This window comes from Hemiscyllium ocellatum, chromosome 12 (genome assembly GCF_020745735.1).
Source record: "Hemiscyllium ocellatum isolate sHemOce1 chromosome 12, sHemOce1.pat.X.cur, whole genome shotgun sequence".
Taxonomy (NCBI): domain Eukaryota; kingdom Metazoa; phylum Chordata; class Chondrichthyes; order Orectolobiformes; family Hemiscylliidae; genus Hemiscyllium; species Hemiscyllium ocellatum.
Window position 1 is genome coordinate 27,443,002 of NC_083412.1, and position 20,476 is coordinate 27,463,477.

At 41.6% G+C, this 20,476-nt stretch overlaps 1 protein-coding gene across 5 annotated transcripts in view; it reads right to left on the minus strand.

Moving 5' to 3' along the window:
• Positions 1 to 20,476, minus strand: part of reps2 (RALBP1 associated Eps domain containing 2) — a 196,472-nt gene that overhangs the window by 35,167 nt on the left and 140,829 nt on the right. For 4 of the 5 annotated variants that reach the window (XM_060832954.1, XM_060832953.1, XM_060832956.1 and 1 more), the window contains 5 exons: positions 18,054 to 18,140; positions 6,720 to 6,765; positions 5,060 to 5,196; positions 1,495 to 1,556; positions 252 to 338 (listed from right to left, as the gene is read on the minus strand). In XM_060832954.1, coding sequence (XP_060688937.1) covers positions 252 to 338; positions 1,495 to 1,556; positions 5,060 to 5,196; positions 6,720 to 6,765; positions 18,054 to 18,140 — 419 coding nt within the window. The remainder of the gene's footprint in view (positions 1 to 251; positions 339 to 1,494; positions 1,557 to 5,059; positions 5,197 to 6,719; positions 6,766 to 18,053; positions 18,141 to 20,476) is intronic. The other variant, XM_060832955.1, reaches the window with a different exon arrangement.

Consider the following 20,476-nt stretch of genomic DNA (forward strand, 5'->3'; position numbering starts at 1 on the left):
ATCGCCATATTGCATCGAAGTAACAGTCTACTCACGGAGCTCAAGTCTCCAGCTTAAGATTTTCTGATTCAGAGGAGATAACACTTAAAGTAAAGACTTCAGCTTTTGTTCAGTCTTCTTTCTGGCCTATCCTGCAGTTACATATCTTCCTATCCCCACAAACCCCTCCACCTCCCCAGCACCCCCACCATAGTAACATGATAGATAGAATTTATCTGATAAACAGGAATGATCCATTAGATTGTTCTTACCTGCTCACTAAACTTGCTGAAATCTGCAAAATTTGGCTGTTCCGCAATAACATTACTGGTCTCGGCTTTGTTAGGGAAGGGAGCAATCTGTAGAACACGACAGGAAAATGTTCTAACTGCAATCAACAGTCTTCCAGGGCTAGAGATTTTATCTCTGCAAATTTTCTCCCTGTCCTCCTTCTGAAGTCAGTAATATTAGCATTGGGTTGTATATCTCAGTACCTATTTATACTTAAGACCTCAATTAATTCTAGCAGGTAATTTGAGGTTGGCTGTCACAGTTAAGTATAATGTTGTCAGACAACTTGTGACAGCCTATTCCACAACAGAAATGGAAATAGCTATCTACTGATTGGGAAAAACCTAAGAAAACAGTAGGCATGAGAGTCAAGGTAAAGTTATTCTGAATTTTAAATGATTCTGTGCCTAATTCCCCATGCACTTATTCTGGCATCAACTTATCTTTGAGTGAATTGAGACATAATAATAAACTCACCTCAGCTTTGCTACAAAAATAAATATTGCGTGAGTTTGTACGCTTTCTCTCTGAGCCTAGCCTCTTGATCTCTTTGACTTCTCACAGCCAAGAGGATGACAGTTAGTCTGCTTGGGGCCTGACGGCCAGGGATGTGCAGAAACAATCCCAGGACATCCATCCTGATGTTCTCTTCCTAACATGAGGATTTTGACAGCTCTGAATTCACCACCTCCCTGAAGCAGCAAATCAGGCAAAGTCACGGGTCAACAGTACACGGTGATGCTCCGAGTTCTCCCGGGATCACTGCATCACAGAGGCAGAAATATAAGCAATGAATCCAAATACTGTACACAGTCAGCTTTACTCTTTGGCTCCTTTACCATGCTATCCTTTCCTATGATGCTTCATTCTCTGTTTTTAAAAACAAAGATGTAAACTATGAAATAGTGCCAGGGCACATTCGCAGCTCTTTTAATCAGCTTGGCTTTGCTTGACTAAACTGTGACATCTGCTTTTGTATCCTGAAAAATGCACTGTGCAAACATCACACGGCCTACACAGCTCTTCCTCTGGGGCTGCTGAACAAATACATCCCTTTCCATTCCAGTCAGATGTAGCAAGAACTCACTTTGCAATTCTAATTCTAATCACAATATTTTCACTTTAATTATTCTGGATTACTCTTTGCAAAAACATATTCCCTCATCTAACAAAAGACTTGACACATGGAGGACTCTGGTGGTTGCAGTGCATGCTGCGTCTTACCTTGACAGTTGGAGGTCGTGGTGGGACTGCAGGAGGTGGCTGTGGCAAACCAGACTTCACTGCTAATACAAAATTTAAAAAAAAACCTTAATATTAAATACCAGTTAATGAATTGTGCAATAAATTTCTAATATTGAGAGTACAAAAGGGCAATCTGACACTTCCATTAACTGAAGGTTAAGCATCTAAGGCAATTGTGTCACTGACAATAATGCATCCACCACTAGCAGCATTATTAATGCACTTTCAATTATGATAGTTTACAACAACTTGTATTTACATGGCACCTGTAATTGTATTATCCTAAGAGCATAATCAGTCAAAGAGTGACACCACAACAAGAAACAAAGACATTAAGGCAAGGTGATTGAAAACCTTAACTGAGGTAATGAGTTGAAAGCAGATTGTGAAAGGAAAGTGATTTGGAGAGGGAAGAAGGTAACTATGGTTTGCAGGAATTTGTAAGTTTGGGAGCTAGTCCAAACATGTCTAAGCATAGGGAGAAGAATATCAGCATCACTGAAGAGGTCAGAGAAAAGTAGCATTCTCAGAGGACTGTAAGCCTGGAGAAGGATACCACGTTAAGGAATTTAAGGTACAACTTGGTGATATGATATTATATATACTTCATCCATTTTATATGCAACCTTGACTGGGAAATACAACTTGGCTTTTTTTAAAAAAAATATGTATTTTTCAAGTAATTGTGGTCATTGTGGGGGCTAGATTGTTAACATCAGAAAAATCAATTTACTGAGACAACAACTTGTAGGAAGTATCAACTTGAATGAGGTGAAGTGGTAAGTGTATTTACGATATCATACATCAATGGTAATAACTATTAAAATGTGAAAGCACTGTATAAGGGGCGAGGGATTGCTTAATTGAGCATATGGTAACAATGTTGCCATGATTATAACTTCAGATTCCTCTTGCCTATTTTTTTTAAAATGCCAATTATATTGTTTTAGAAAAAAGCATTCATCAACATCAAAGGAGAAATGAAAATGACACATCAACAAAAATATGGCTGAGGATATTGGATATGATAATTTTGGGAAAAACAATTACCCAGGCGATAGAAATCAAAAGACTCCAATGATTCCTGGTCTGTATCAAGTTAACAGGGCAGTCAGGAACGGTATTTAAAGGGGCCTTTAGCTGAAAAGCTTTTTAAAAAATATTTGCCCAAATTATAAGCAGCAAAAAAAAAATCCTGCATTTCAAATTGTCAAGAGTCTCTGGTAGATGCCTAATTTCCTATATATAATCAACAAAATATGTGTTGAATTTTCATATCAAGAGAAAAAAAAAAGACCTAAATCTGAATTTTTAAAAAAATGTTTCGCTTCAGTATAAATTGGCAGGAAAGCCAATCTTCAAAACAAACTTCAATTTAAGATATGAAGAATCAAGACAACTTTTTGACTATTGATTCTTGTGGTATTGTGTTTTGCTAAATAATGTAGCTTTTCATCGACATTAGAAACAATAGTGGACACAATCATAAAACCTGTTCTTCAAAAACCAGAAGGCATTATTTATAAACATGCATAGAACATTGTTGTTATAACCAATCGAATAGGCTTAGTTAGAGTATGATTGTTTGCATAAAAAAAACATAATTTGAAGCCATAAAATGCAGCATAATAACCATCTTTTTATCCCTGTAATAAAAACACAGGTTTATGTTCCTTGACTTCATTTTCTGAACAGCCTTTCTTTTTCAGGTTAATGCGATCCTACCTGAAAAGGTTGGCATCTGCAAATAACACGTCAAAGTATGTGGTTTAGATTAGATTAGATTCCCTACAGTGTGGAAACAGGCCCTTCGGCCCAACCAGACCACACCGACCCTCCTAAGAGTAATCAACCCAGACCCATCTCCCTCTGACTAATGCACCTAACACTATGGGCAATTTAGCCTGGCCAATTCACCTAATCTGCACATCTTTGGACTGTGGGAGGAAACCGGAGCACCCAGCGAAAACCCACACAGACACAGGGAGAATGTGCAGACTCCACACAGACAGTTGCCCAAGGCTGGAATCGAACCTGGGACCCTGGTGCTGTGAGGCAGCAGTACTAACCACTGAACCTTGGTTGCAGGACCACAGATCGTTGATCCCCTCATGTAGCAAAAGAGGAGAGCAAGGATCTTTGTTCCTGGTTACCAAGCGATTACCAATCAGGCAGCCTGTCCACTCTTGTGGCTAAGCTTACAATTGACTGGCCTCTTGAACACTTATGACATGGTGGTAGAGTCCCTACCTCTGAACAGGGAGCCTGGGTTTAAGTCCCACCTGCTCCAGAGAGGTGTAATAAACATCTTTACAGCGTGATTAGAAAATATGCTGACTAGGCTCGAGAGTGGTGGTACACGATTGCTACTCATAGAATTGAATAGTAACCTAACAAGGTATTGCAGCCGAACAAGGTACAGTACTTTCAGCAAGAAAGAAGAAAAATCTAGACAGAAGTAGTAGAGTGCAGTCTCCCAGGAAATTCAAAAAAATAGTTTAGCCAACTCTGGGTTAAATGCTATGACCATGGCTGTAAGAGAGTGTATTGTTGGCCTAGTCCCAATACAGTTCAATCAGGAACTCACTATGTAGGTTGCATCATGAAATTTCTTGCATCAGGGGGCCGAAGGAGTAAAACCTCTTATTCTCCCAATGCACATTTAAGGTATTGAACCACTGTTGGAACACATTTCAAGGCCACACTGGGTGTCTTGTACTAATTATACACCGGATTGGAAATGTTAATCATCAATCCCAATCTACTTTCCTTCAAACATCCAGATACATGAGCTCCCAGAAATGTGCTAATGAAGGTCAATTGAGAATGAGAACTCAATCCAATCTCTCCTCTCTAACCCAGTGGTTTAAGTGGCCAACAGTCACGCTTTGGTCATTTCCCTACCTGAGAGCGGCATCGCAGCTGGGAGCAGGAACTTCTGCTTTGGGCTAATCCATTTCAGCACAAATGTGGAAGATTGATTTGCACAATACATACCTTGTGCTTGGAATTCCTCAATCCCCTTGCACTAGTTCAGGCAATGTTTGGAAATATTAGTGCAACCTAGCAGAATTCAGGCTAAAGTGGGAGTAAAACCAACTTGATCTAGTTCATCTACACAATGAAGGCCGACCCTACTCATCTGACTATCTGTTGAGCTACAGGTACAACCTTCTATGGACGTTATACTGTAAGACGACAAAATATAATTGAAAGCTACACGATGGAAGACAGGCTTTTTTGCAAGGATTTAAAGAGTTCCAAGATTTTCGACATGCAATATGTTTGTGTTGGGCATTTAAACATAATTCTGGGTACAAACCACAAAATTCTAATATCCTTGACGATTTGTTATAACATGCAGCATAAAAAGGTTAAAGGTGCATTTGGGTAAAACTAAATGAAAAATGTAGTAAAATCTCTTTTTGTCTCATACAAAGAGTTAGGAGCTATTCTTTTTGCTTGAAGCAAGCATGTGGACAAAGAGCTACAGGAACTTCCACAACATAGTTCCCTCATCACATACAATAGAAAGATGACTTACCTTGGTTACCTTGCTGGAAAAGTTTATTGAGGTCCAGAGAAGATGCTCTGGAGTGAGTCTTTGGAAGTCTTGGGGGCGGAGTGGGAGGTACTTCTGCTTTCTTAATAGCATCTTCAGCAGAGGTACTGGAGTATGACCTGTTAGAGAGAAAGGTGTGCATTTGAATAGTGCCGGCATTGTAAGAGATTTGTACATTGAGCGACCAAGTTACTACTCAGCTGGCAAGAGAAACAAACAGGTTGATCATTAGATTCATAGAGATGGATAGCATGGAAATAGGCCCTTCGGTCCAATTCGTCCATGCCAACCAGATATCCTAAACTAATCTAGTCCCATTTATCAGCACTTGGCCCATATCTCTCTAAACCCTTTCTATTCATATACCCATCTAGGTGCATTTTAAATGTTGCAATTGTACCAGCCTCCACCACATCCTCTGGCAGCTCATTCCACACACATGCCACCTCTGTGTGAAGTAGTTGCCCCTTAGGTCCCTTTTAAATCTTTCCCCTCTCATCCTAACCCTATGCCCTCCCCCACTGCAGGAAAAAGTCCTTATCTATTCATCCCTATCCACGGCCCTCAATGATTTTATAAACCTCTGTAAAGTCACCCCTCAGCCTCCAATGCTCCAGGGAAAATAGCCCCAACCTATTCAGCCTCTCCCTAAAGCTCAAACTCTCCAACCCTGGCAACATCCTCGTAAATCTTTTCTGAGCTTTATCTGACTTCTGCGTGTTGAATCTCACCCTAGATAAACTGGCTGCTGTGTTCCACACATTACAATAGTAATTACTTGACAAGTAGTTCATGAGCTGAAAAGCATTTTGAGACATTGCGATGCTGTGACAGTTTTGACTGAAGCACAATACTTTCTTTATTCGTGTACACAAAGGATCTGGTACGGCATGATGCAAGGACTACATTTCAACATGCAAAGCTATATCGGACAAATTTGTCAGTCGGTTAGGATTTGATTTCCGAAGTGGAACTCCAGTAGGTTATGCAGCTATGGCATACTATTCATAACATTTTATGGGGTAGAAGTTTTTCTTGGGCCATTATATAACAGGCAAAACTGTACTTGCTGTTTGTTACACACTGGTAATGTGTGATACTTCGCTCCATTGAATTTAACAGAATGGTACATAACATGAGACATATACTAGAAGTCCAAAGTGATCCCATTTACTTTGCACAACAGCCAACATTGATTTTTATTCCTTTATAGTTAAAATCAGATTAAATGTGCAGTAAAAGCAGATTGCTTAGACTGACAGCAGTTTAGACAAGTTTTAATGAAGACCCCCCCCCCAAAAAAAAAATCAATCAACAGGAATTGATATTGGTGCAGTCAGAAACTACCCATTGTGTATGGCATTTGTCTGATAAGCAAGTCTCATTCCAAGCACCACTTTACACAGCTAGCTTTTCAACTAATTTGCAGAGCTCACTTAACTAGTTTATTACATTTGTTCAGCTTCCACTGGGACCCAGCTGTGGTTGATTAATGTGTTGGAGATAGCAGTAAATCAGATAGATGATAACCTAAATGCATGGATTATTTCAGTACATCATACACCACATTGCGCATATAAAATGCTCTATTATTTTAATAAACATTAGATATTTAAGCAGCTATTTAGGGCACGTAAATTACCTGGGTCTTGTTTTCCTTTTCTGGCTGCAGTCCAGTTCCTTACAACCTTTGAAAACAGGATGTCACACATTAAGCACAAGCCTCTTGAATAGAAGTAATTTATGAAAAAAAATCACATTTTTGAATAATTATAATTGAGGCTGGAATCATGCACTTTATAAAGATATGTGTACTCAGGAAGAAAGATCCAGATTTTTCCCTTTGGGCACTGCTATGGTTTTAACCATTGATTGCCCAGTTGTAAGCTGTTCTTTCTACTGGCAAGGTTTTACAACACAGTCTATTGGTAGAATTGGATTAGTAGTAAAAAGAATTGAAAACCAAAACTATCCCTGAACTCTGACATTATTATTATTATTATTATTATTATTATTATATTTTTCCTGAATCAACACTGATAATGAGGCCTGTTTATATCATCTGGTGTATAAGAACACTGCCATTATAATGGATAGATTGGGATGCCTGTGATGCAATGTCCATGTCCCTATCACTGGGTCAAAAGATACCTCTCATTCTTTGTAACCCAAGAGAACACAGGCTTAGTTTCCTCAATCTCTCCTCAAACTAATCCCACTTCCCAGGGATTAATCTGGTGAACTCTGTTGCAACCCCTCTCCTGCAAATATACCCCGCCTTCAAGAAGGAGACCAAAACCGAACACAGCACTCCAGGTCTGATCCCCAGCAATTGGACACAATTGCAACAAGACATCTTTACTCCTGTACTCCAAATCTCCTTGCGATACATTTCATTTGCCTTCCTAATTGCTGGCTGTACTTATAGCTAGCTTTTAGTAACTCACAGGCAAATGTCCCCTGGCTTTTGGATTCCAACATTTCCCAGCCACCTCTCACCTGGTTGGTTAATGTGTTAGAGATAGCACTAAGTCATAGAAATGATCATCTAAATGCATGGAGCACTTCAGTACATCATACAGCACACTGCGCATATAAAATTACTCTCTCCTGTATTATTTTACCTATCAAAGTGAATAAATTCATACTTAATTACATTATATTCATTTGCCGTGTTCTTACCCACTCACATAACCTAATGTTATATTGTATTCTCCTCACAACTCAGATGCCTTCCGAGTTATAGGTCAAAAGATTTGGAAAATACTACATTTGGTCCCCACATCGAAGTAACTTATAAAGACTGTGAATAGTTGTGGCCCTAGCACTGACCCTTGTCAGCCTGCCATATTGAGAAGGACCTGTTTATTTCTACTCTATTAACTAAGTTTCAATCCACGCAGTATAATATCAGCCACCATTAAATGGCAGGGCAGACTTGATGGGCCGAATGGCCTAATTCTGCAGGATTTCCTCTTTGCTCAGGAACAGCAGTTGAGGCCACAACACCAGATCATGGCAGCCTGGTCTGAAGTTGCTTCCTGGGTCAATGCAGTCTCAGCTGTCTGGGCAAACGCACAATGACGTTGGAAGACCAATGACCTAATCCACTCAACCCCCGTTAAGGGTCACCATCGTCTTTCTGGTATTGCCCAACCATTTTCTCTGCTACTGTTCCCACCTCCTGCCAAGGCTCAGGCTGCACCATTCTCACAAAAGGTGAGGAGATGTAGCAAAAGACCATAAGAGACAGCGCAGAGGCTATGCAAGGTCAGTGGTGTGGGAGGCTGAGGGAAAATGCTGCAGGCAATCGTCAGAGCGAGAATGAATGCAGGGTAGTGGAGCTAAGGGTGTAACTCTTGCCCTGGCAGAGCGAAGATGATCATTGATCTTTTAATGGTACTGTTGCCTCCACACCATACAGATGGCACTGACCTGGCGCAGACCTGGCTGGCAGGCTCGGGTGGCATGGATTCCTTTGGTGATCCACTGGGTAGAGGACCATCCTGTCCATCAGGACTCAGGGAGATGGTGAGGAAGGAGATCAGTCTGAGACTGGTACAGTTGAGAACAGAAGCAAGTCAAAGAGTCAGGGCAGGCAGAGACAAGGTAGGACTGATAAATTAAATTGCATTTAGTTCAATGCAAGGGGCCTAACAGGGAAGGTAGATGAACTCGGGGCATGGTTAGGAACATGGGACTGGGATATCATAGCAATTACAGAAACATGGTTCAGGGATGGGTAGGACTGGCAGCTTAATATTCCAAGAAACAAATGCTACAGGAAGGATAGAAAGGGAGGCAAGAGAGGAGGGGATGGCATTTATGATAAGGGATAGCATTACAGCTGTGCTGAGGGAGGATATTCCCAGAAATACATTCAGGGAAGTTATTCGGGTGGAACTGAGAAATAAGAAAGGGATGATCACCTTATTAGGATTGTATTATAGACCCCCTAATAGTCAGAGGGAAATTGAGAAACAAACTTGTAAGGAGATCTCAGCTATCTGTAAGAACAATGGGATGGTTATGGTAGGGGATTTTAACTTTCCATAGACTGGGACTGCCATAGTGTTAAGGGTTTAGCTGGAGAGGAATTTGTAAAGTGGGTACAAGACAATTTTCTGATTCAGTATGTGGATGTATCTAGTAGACAAAGTACAAAACTTCGAGGAGCAGTAAAATCTTCTGGATTAGTGGTGCTGGTCAGATGCTGCCTGAACTGCTGTGCTCTTCCAGCACCACTAATCCAGAATCTGGTTTCCAGCATCTGCAGTCATTGTTTTGACCAAGGTGCAAAATGTGACCTACTCTTGGGAAATAAGGCAGGGCAGGTGACTGAGGTGTCAGTGGGGGAGCACTTTGGGGCCAGCGACCATAATTCTATTAGATTTAAAATAATGATGGACAAAGATTGACCAGATCTAAAAGGTGAAGTTCTAAATTGGAGAAAGGTTAATTTTGACAGTAGTAGGCAAGAACTTTCGAAAGCTGATTAGGGGCAGATGTTCGCAGGTAAAGGGACGGCTGGAAAATGGGAAGACTTCAGGAATGAGATAACGAGAATCCAGAGAAAGTATATTTGTGTCAGGGTGAAAGGAAAGGCTGGTAGGTATAGGGAATGCTGGATGATTAAAGAAATTGAGGGTTTGGTTAAGAAAAAGAAGGAAGCATATGTCAGGTATAGACAGGATAGATTGAGTGAATCCTTAGAAGAGTAAAAAGGAAGTAGGAGTATACTTAAGAGAGAAATCAGGAGGGCAAAAAGGGGACATGAGATAGCTTTGGCAAACTGAATTAAGGAGAATCCCAAAGTTTTTTACAAATACATTAAGGACAAAAAGGTAACTAGGGAGAGAATAGGGCCCCTCAAAGATCAGCAAGGCGGCCTTTGTGTGGAGTTGCAGAAAATGGGGGAGATACTAAGTGAATATTTTGCATCAGTATTTACTGTGGAAAAGGATATGGAAGATATAGAATGGAGGGAAATAGATGGTGACACCTTGAAAAATGTCCACATTTCAGAGGAGGAAGTGCTGGATGTCTTGAAATGGTTAAAAGTGGATAAATCCCTAGGACCTGATCAGGAGTACCTGAGAACTCTGTGGGAAGCTAGAGAAGTGATTGCTGGACCTCTTCCTGAGATATTTGTATCATCAATAGTCACAAGTGAGGTGCCGGAAGACTGGAGGTTGGCTAACGTGGTGCCACTGTTTAAGAAGGGTGGTAAGGACAAGCCAGGGAACTATAGACCAGTGATCCTGACTTCGGTGGTGGGCAAGTTGTTGGAGGGAATCCTGTGGGACAGGATGTACATGCATTTGGAAAGGCAAGAACTGATTAGGAATAGTCAACATGATTTTGTGCGTGGGAAATCATGTCTCACAAACTTGATTGAGATTTTTGAGGAAGTAACAAAGAGGATTGATGAGGGCAGAGCAGTAGATGTGATCTATATGGACTTCAGTAAGGGATTTGACAAGGTTCCCCATGGGAGACTGATAGCAAGGTTAGATCTCAGGGAATACAGGGAGAACTAGCCATTTGGATACAGAACTGGCTCAAAGGTAGAAGACAGAGGGTGGTGGTGGAGGGTTGTTTTTCAGACTGGAGGCCTGTGACCAGTGGAGTGCCACAAGGATCGGTGCTGAGTCCTCTACTTTTTGTCATTTACATAAATGATTTAGATGCAAGCATAAGAGGTACAGTTAGTAAGTTTGCAGATGACACTAAAATTGGAGGTGTAGCGGACAGCGAAGACGGTTACCTCAGATTACAACAGATGAGCGAATGGGCTGAGAAGTGGCACATGGAGTTTAATTCAGATAACGGTGAGGTGCTGCATTTTGGGAAAGCAAATCGTAGCAGGACTTATACACTTAATGGTAAGGTCCTAGGGAGTGTTGCTGAACAAAGAGACCTTGGAGTGCAGGTTCATAGCTCCTTGAAAGTGGAGTTGCAGGTAGATAGGATAGTGAAAAAGGCATTTGGTATGCTTTCTTTTATTAGTCAGAGTATTGAGTACAGGAGTTGGGAAATCATGTTGTGGCTGTACAGGACATTGGTAAGGCCACTGTTGGAATATTGCGTGCAATTCTGGTCTCCTTCCTATCGGAAAGATGTTGTGAAACTTGAAAGGGTTCAGAAAACATTTACAAGAAAGTTGCCGGGGTGGAGGATTTGAGCTATGGGGAGAGGCTGAACAGGCTGGGACTGTTTTCCCTGGAGTGTCATAGGCTGAGGAGTGAGGGGCATGGACAGAGTAAATAGGCAAAGTCTTTTCCCTGGGGTCAGGGAATCCAGAACTCGAGGGCATAGGTTTAGGATGAGAGGGGAAAGACATAAAAAGAGACCTAAGGGGAAACTTTTTCATGCAGCGGGTGGTACGTGTATTGAATGAACTGCCAAAGGAAGTGGCGGAGGCTGGTACAATTGCAACATTTAAGAGGCATTTGGATGGATATATGAATAAGGAGGGTTTGGAGGGATATGGGCCGGGTGCTGGCAGGTAGGACTAGATTGGGTTGGGATATCCAGTCGGCATGGACGGGTTGGACCGAAGGGTCTGTTTCAATGCTGTACATCTCTACGACTCTATGATTCTGTGGCCTCTTGAATGCCTCAACTGAACCTGACTACACCACATTTTCAGGCAGTACATTCCTGATCGTAACTATTCACTAAGAGAGAAAGTTTTAATTTTCCATACATCACTCTTGTTTTCTCCAAATTACATGATATCTCGACCTTTGCACTCTTGTTACTTTTACACGTAGGAACGATTTCTCCCTTTAAGTGCGCTGTCCCTACTCCACCACTCATCATGGAGCAGGCATTCTAAAATGAAAGGGCTACCTTTAAAATGTATTTGAGAACAAAGTATTTCTGAAGGTCAGAGAGCTTTGGAATGCTCGTCCCCCAGGGAACAATGGAGGCAAAGTTAGTTAATAATTTTAAGATAAAGGGGGCAAATATTTGACGGACATGAAGACGGGGGAGAGAAGGTCGGAAATTTGAGTTGAGATTATGACAGTGTAGGCTTGAGAGGCTCAAATAGCCTACTCCTGTGACTAAGTTTGCACGTTTGTTCAGCCACCAGTTGTAAGTTGGACCCCGTTCAGAGTTCACTGGCCTCTCTACCAGGAGATGATCTCACTAGCTTGGTGAAAACAATAAAGATCATCAGTTAACTTTAGAGATGAGGTTCTGGACCACTTTCTGCACATTAAGAACCTCGTCTTATTCAAAGTAGACAGTAAACACAAAATTCATCATTGCCTCCAGTGTGTACCAGCTCAGTCTTGGACAGCCTGGGATCTTCTGAAAGCATCTATGGAGAGATCAAACAACCCAATTGACTCACGGGGTATCCCTAAATTGTGACAAACAAAACAGACGGACAATATTAACTTGGAAACTAGTTAATCTATCTAAATCTTCATGCACTGACTAAGAAACCCTGACTCTAGATTCCCAAGGGAACCTCTAGCTCATTTAAAGTAGTCTCACTTAATGTCACAATTTTAAAGAGCATCTGAGACCCTAAGTGACGAATTAACAAATAATGACATTCACTTATATTGTGACAACCAGATTTCATTGGAATATTTTACCGAGGTCTAAAATTTATATATGTTCGATTTGACTCATGCTTTTGTACTTAGTACCTGTATTAATGAAACCCAGGGTCCCATGGGCACTGCTAGCCAATATACAGGTTGTTTTGCTATAACGAGTGTTTCTAACACAAATTCACCGCAATTGTGATTGACGAACTGGGGACACTGTTTCTAAAGCGTCATCTTTTAAAACATATATTGGCTGTAATGCGATTACATCACCAACGCTTTAAGTGCTGTTTCTAAAGCATGATTTTTCTCTTACACGGGATTGCACAAGAATGCAACCATTGCATTACAGTAGAAATAGCTGCATGTCCAAGTCAAGGTGCTGTGTGACAGAAGAGAAGTTGAAGATGACTGTATTCTCATGCCCCTCATGTCCTTGTTATTCCAGGTGGTGGGGTCCATGGTTTTTCACACAGTGCTGAAACAACTTTGATGAACCATGACAAAACCTCCTGCAGACAGCAGTGGCATGGATGATTAAACTGGTGGACAAGATGATGATTAGTGGATTCCTTTAACTTGGACAGTTTGCAGCTTCTTGATTAATGAAATTGAGGATATTCCATCATAGTTCAGATCTTTGTCTCGAAGGTACTGGAGAGGTTTTTGAGTGATGGGAGGTGACTTGCCCACTGCTGGAGTACTCCGCCTCTAACCTCTTCCAGCAACCTCAGCATTTACAGGATGGACCAACTCATCGTTCAACTTTTGATGCTCACTCCAGTTCACCATTGTTTAGAGAATTCTGTCACATACATAAAAAGCAAATTCCTCCTATAATCTTTAGAATAAGGGTATTTGGGAGCATTTCTGGTGGTTGGGTTTATTAATGGCAGTGAGCTACCAAGCTACAAGGCTCAAACATTGTCCTGGTTTTGGTTTATAGTCTATGCTGTTCATTGTCAATACGCCTCAATATGCAAGGGTTAGGAAGAGGAAGAACAGAAGTTCACACCTCCTCCTGCTTACTAATGTACCACCTTGAATAAAATGTGGACATTGAGAGAATGACAGAATTGGGACTGGTGCACTGACTGTTAGCTCAGCTATTTGGTGATGCACAGTGATGCCAACAGTGTGGGTTCAATTCCCATATCAGCTGAGGTTACCACAAAAGGACTCTCCTTCTCAATCTTTCCCTTTGCCTGAGGTGTGGTGACCCTCAGGTTAAACCAGCATCTGTCATCTCCTCCCAGTGAGGCAGAAGGCCCATGGCTCAGTCGGACTATAGCAACTTTACCTTTACATTTATGGTTGAATGATGGCATCTCCTTTGCAAAAGAAGGGAACAAGTTAGTCAGAAGGGGAGTGGGGGAAAAGCCTAAGCATTTGGACAACAATTAAAATGTATTATGCATGTAAATTCAAAAACATCTCATTTGGAACCTTTTGGTGACATGGTTCCAATAAACCAGAGTGACATGGTGGCTCAGTAGTTAACGTCACAATTTTAAAGAGCATCTGAGACCCTAAGTGATGAATGAACAAATAATGACATTCACTTATATTGTGACAACCAGATTTCGTTGAAATACTTTACCGAGGTCTAAAAGTTATATATGTATGTTCGATATGACTCATGCCCCTCAGTGCTCGGGACTCAGGATTGATTCCACCCTCATGTCTGTTTGGTTTCCCTCAGAGTGCTCCGGTTTCCTCTCAGTCCAGAGGTGTGCAAGTTAGGTGGAGTGGGCAGGCTAAATTGGATGCTGCCTGACCTGCTGCGCTTTTCCAGCAACACATTTTCAGCTCTGATCTCCAGCATCTGCAGTCCTCACTTTCTCCCAGGCTAAATTGTTCATTGTGTCTAGGAATGTGGAAGTTAGATGGATTAGCCATGGAAAATGCAAGGTTACAGTAATGGGGTAGGTCTGGATGGAATGCTCTTTGGAGGGTCAGTGTGGACTCTGGGCCGAATCTCCTGCTTCCACACTGTAGAGATTCTATGAATTCATTTTAATATGCAGTCAAAAATTCAGTTGACTTTGCTGTAGACATGGAGGCATAGAGTCAGTGATGTACAGCATGGAAACAAACCGTTTGGTCCAATTCGTCCATGCTGAACAGATATCCTAAATTAATCCAGTCCCATTTGGCAGCATTTGGCCCATATCACTCTAAACCCTTCCTATTCATATACCCAGCCAGATGCCTTTTAAATGCTGTAATTGTACCAGCCCCCAGGGTGGATTGATTCATATCATGTCAATTTTAGTTAAGTGATAACTTAACGCATTCAATTGACAAATGTAAAATATTTTTATCTGTTAACAGACACTGGACATTCGCATGTTATTCCCTTCCCAGCAGTGGCTGGTTTATACTGAGGTAAAGTTCTGAAGTCACCAGTTACCCTCGAATGCCTTGCCCATGAATGTGGCAAGTGAATTGTGACAATCCTATTCAATCATCATTGCTTGACAATCAAACCTGAACCACTAGCTTGCTACACCTACCTTCAACCAGAGACAAAGTAAATATGGATCAGAAGGAAAAGTGCTGCTGTATGATATTTAGTCTCTCGCTAACCGTGCGCACTAAAGCCTATCATAGCACTAGCAGAACTATTCCAGCCAAGTCTGACTAGTGTAACACAGGTAAGGTACGAAAGCTACTGGTCTGTGCAGTTCAGCAATATAAGATAATCAGAGGGTTAGATAGGTTGGGACAGTGAGAGCTTTTTTCCTCAGATGGCGATGGCTAGCATGAGGGGTGATAGATGTAGGACAAATGTCAAAGGTAGTTTCTTTACTTAGAGAGAGTAGTAGGGCTGTACTGTAGACTTGCCAAGTTTAAGGGCATTCAAATGGTCATTGGATAGGCATATGGACGAGAATGGAATAGTGTCAGTTAGATGGGCTTCAGATTGGTTCCACAGGTTGGTACAACACCAAGGGCCGAAGGGCCTGCCTTGCTCTGTAATGTTTTATGTTCTATAATGATTTAAGCATGAATCATATGGGTAGCCCCGGCATATACTTTTACTCCATCTTCCATCATTTCACATGAACACACACACCACAGGCTAGCCAATCTGCGTATTGGAGCGGGTACTTAATCAGATGTCTTACACTTTTACCTGGTGTGACAAACAAGTTTGAAAATTAATTTGATATTGCCTGTTATTCTGTCATAATAGAAAAGTGGCAAATAATGACTACATTCACAGCAGCGTTTTCCAGCTCATTTTGTTGGAAGAAATCAGTTGACTTTGCTGTAGACATGGAGGCATAGAGTCAGTGATGTACAGCATGGAAACAAACCGTTTGGTCCAATTCGTCCATGCTGAACAGATATCCTAAATTAATCCAGTCCCATTTGGCAGCATTTGGCCCATATCACTCTAAACCCTTCCTATTCATATACCCAGCCAGATGCCTTTTAAATGCTGTAATTGTACCAGCCTCCACCACTTCCTCTGACAGCTCATTCCATACACGTACCCCCCTCTGCATGAAAAATTGCCCCTTAGGTCTCTTTGATATCTTCCTCTCTCACCCTAAACCTATGCCCTCTAGTTCTGAACTCCCCATCCCAGGGAAAATATCTTGTCTATTTAAAATCAACGAAGTAAGGGCTGATGAAGGGCTTTTGCCCGAAACGTCAATTTTGCTGCTGCTTGGATGCTGCCTGAACTGCTGTGCTCTTCCAGCACCACTAATCCAGAACCTTGTCTATTTACCCTATCCTCATGATTTTGTAAACCTCTGAAGTCACCCCTCAGCCTCTGACACTCCAGGGAAAATAGCCCCAGATTATACAGCTTCTCCCTAAAGGTCAAATCCTGGCAACATCCTTGTAAATCTTTTCTGAACTTTTTCAAGTTTTACATTTTCCCAATAAGAAGGAGACCAGAAATACAATATTCCATTTATGCCCTGACCAATGTCCTGTACAACTGCAGCATGACCCCAACTCCTATATTCCATGCTCTGACCAATAAAGGAAAGCATACCAAATACCTTCTTCACTATCCTATCTACCTGCGACTCCAATTTCAAGGAACTATGAATTTGTTCAGCAACACGCCCTAGGATCTTACCGTTAAGTGTATAAGTCCTGCTCTGATATGCTTTTCCAAAATGCAGCACCTCACATTTATCTAAATTAAACTCCATCTGCCACTCCTCAGCCCATTGGCCCATCTGATCAAGATCCCATTGCACTCTGTGCTGTCGACCACACCTCCAATTTTGGTGTCATCTACAAACTTACTAACTCTACCTCCTATGTTGACATCCAAATCATTTATATAAATGTTGAAAAGTAGTGGACCCAGCACTGATCCTTGTGCTACACTATTGGTCTAAGGCCTCCAGTCTGAAAAGCAACCTTCCACCACCACCCTCTGTCTTCGACCTTTGAGGCAGTTCTGTATCCAAATGGCTAGTTTCCCCTGTATTCTGTGAGATCTAACTTTGCTAACCAGGCTCCCATGGGGAACCTTGTCCCAACTCCTTACTGATGTCCGTATAGATCACATCTACTGCTCTGCCCATATCAATCCTTTTCATTACTTCTCCAAAAAACTCAGTCAAGTTCATGAGACATGATTTTCCATGAACTAAGCCATGCTGACTATCCCTCATTAGTCCTTGCCTTTCCAAATACATGTAAATCATGTTCCTCAGGATTGTCTCCAACAACTTGCCACCACTGATGTCAGACTCACCGGTCTATAATTCCTCGGCTTTCCCATACAAACTTTCTTAAATAGCGGCACCTCAACCTGTGACTATTGATGATAGAAATATCTCAGCAAGGGGTCCACCAATCACTTCCTTGGCTTCCCACGGAGTTCTACGGTACACCTGATCAGGTCCTGGGGACTTATCTACTTTTGTGTGTGTTTTAAAACATACAGCTGCTCTGCCTCTGTAATATGGATATTTTTCAAGATGTCACCATCTATTTCCCACATTCTATATATTCCATGAAATTCTCTACAGTAACCACTGATGCAAAATATTCATTTAGATCTCCCCCATCTCCTGTGGGGACATGTAAAAAGACGAAGCCAACTCATTCAGTTCAAATACAACCATGTGGATTAATTTATTTTTCAAATATATGTTAGATTTTGAGCTTCAAAGATTTATTTACGTCCTTGAGGAAGTTAAAACAACTAGACAGCTGACTGCTCTGCTCATCAATAAAGTGGCATGCTTAACCATTGGGAAATTAATTGTTAATTATTTCAGATTACCTGTCACAGTTTTGTTGCTTACCCCATCTCTGATGGATGACCAAGGGTGAGAGGAAATTGCAAATATTTGTGCAATGGGCAAACTGCTGTACCATCACTTATGTTACTTTGTTATTAAGTCATCTCTGTGTTATTCACTTACCTACTTTAGATAAGCAAAACGTATCTTCACTCGTCTGGCATTCAGCTGCTACTTGTTTGAATCTGGCATTTGTGTTCCGAATTAAATCTGTCAAACAATTGCAAAAATTAGCATCAACTTTTCATAAGTTTGTCTGTCCCGTTCTGTCCACATCATGATTTATTACCATTTGCACCCTTGCTTACTTAGTGACCTAGATATGGGGTGATAATGTTCTATATAGTTTGACAGAGATGCAGACTGTATTATTACCTTCTGCTAATTCGTTTCTCAGTTTAATTTTGCTGAGGATGGGATGCCTCCTAGTGTTACACAGAGGAAAAACAGAAACTTACACAATTGTGGCTAATGATTTCCCATAGTAATTTTGTATGCATCAACCCAGTATAAAAAATGTTCAACAGCATGTTCTTTGGCCAGTCCAGTTTCTCTGATGAAGAGAAACAGGATCCTGATTTTAACACAAAAAACTTATTTTACTGGATATATTATAATGATAATGAAATTTGAAATTTCACTGAAGGCACCACATTGTCATAAATCAATTGACGACACGCAGGCTGTTTTCCTATGATAGAGCAATAGATCAAAGCACAGAACACCTGCGATCCTTCAATATCCTCAGTTTTGGTTTTGAAATGTTAATACGAGAATTGCTATGCACTTCCGGATTTTGAAAAGTTGTGCAAAAAATTCGCTCCTTTCTCTCTCTCTCTCTCTCTCTCACTCTCTCCAATCTTATCGGAACTCAGACCAGGAGGCTCCCTGTTTGATACTCCAACTCTGCAGTTTAGCTGACTTCATCTGGGGCCACCTACCGGGGAAATAAAATCAGCCAAAACGCCCCCAATTGTGCTACCAATTTAGGTCAGCCAGCTTACTAGTGCTGAGTGTTCAAGCTCACACACAGGACAAGAGAGCAGTGAAAGCAACATTCCTGGAACATTTACCTCAGTGGGGAGAGAAGGCAGCAAGGACAGCCAGTGAATTGAGCCATTTGGATGGTTTTATGAGACACCCTAGTCCCTGGTCACCTGGGGATGGGTAAGTAGTCAATGGCCTGCCCCACTCCCCAGTGCCTCACTGTCCTTTGATCATTTGGGAGCAGCTTTTATGGCTTTCTGATAAAACCTCACATCAGGGAGGAGGTCCTGTCTTCGAGACAGCAGCTGGTGAGTCTGATGGCTGTCAGCTCTTGTAATCCCAGCAATGCCAGGGAAGGGTGGGGTGGCCACTGCCAGGGCCCCGACCATTCCCCCAGAAGATAAGCCATGAGCTAAAAGTTACCAAGTTACAACTGGATGGGATGTTGGAGTTTGGGGCTGGGTCTGTTGGGGTTGAGAGTTTGTGGGAGGGGTGGCTGGTGGTCAGTTGGGGAGTGGGGGGTGGGGGGAGCAGTGAGTGGATGTGCGTGGTGGTGCATGGAAGGAATAGCAAACAGGACAAGGAGGATGCCCGCGATGAATACTGGAGAAAAGAAGGAACAACCCCTTTCCTGCCCAGGAAGTGAAAGTTGCCAGGCTTCCCATGTCATGTGGTCATCATTTGAAAGGCCTCAATAGGCCCCAGGATAGGTTGGGCATCCAGCATCTCTGCCACCCTCCAGAGACCGTAAGAGAGGCCCCAGGATAGGAGGGAGGCACTGGGCAGACTACAAGCTGCATTCCGCAAGCCATGCCAACCTTTCCAACCAATGGTGGAGGGTTCCAGAGTATCAAGCTTTGATGTGCCAAATCAGAAAGCGTGCAGATTCAATTCTGGTGACTGTGGAATTATTTAAACTTAGCCAAGCTCATGAAATAGTTAAGAAATTTGTTTCAAAGTACTAGTAAAAAACACAGAATAAAACCAGTGTTTGTGAATATCTCCTCATTCCAATCCTAATGAACTGACTCCAGTTTGGAACGAGGGTCAATGTTGGATAAATACAAAAGATTAGCTCCAGCATGGAAGGTTTTCTCCTCAAAATATTTATTCTAAGCACTTTTTTTATGAATGGCAAGGGCCACAGCAACTTAATTTCTAACTGCCTAACCCTTATAAATAAGGTTACAGGTCCAAAGTTTTTAACAGGTTCCCATTTGAGCCATTCTAATCTGGAGGATTAGACCCCAAAGTCAAAGTCAATGCCCTCATCATCCAGAGAAGAACTGTTGAAATTCCACCATGCCAACTAAAATTAAGCCAAATTGATTTTGGAACTATGTCAAATCATTGTGACCAATTCAATGATAACTACATTTTGTATTGAAATGTTGATATCTGAATGATTGGTCTCAATGTCGTGCTGAGAAGGTTCCACTGAGTTTGACAAATCTCTCAATTGCTATTCGCTTTCATATCTACTTGTTTGGAGTCACAAAACGTACAAACACTTTGACATAATTTCTGTGATGAGAAATGCCTGTTGACCTTGCATAGTT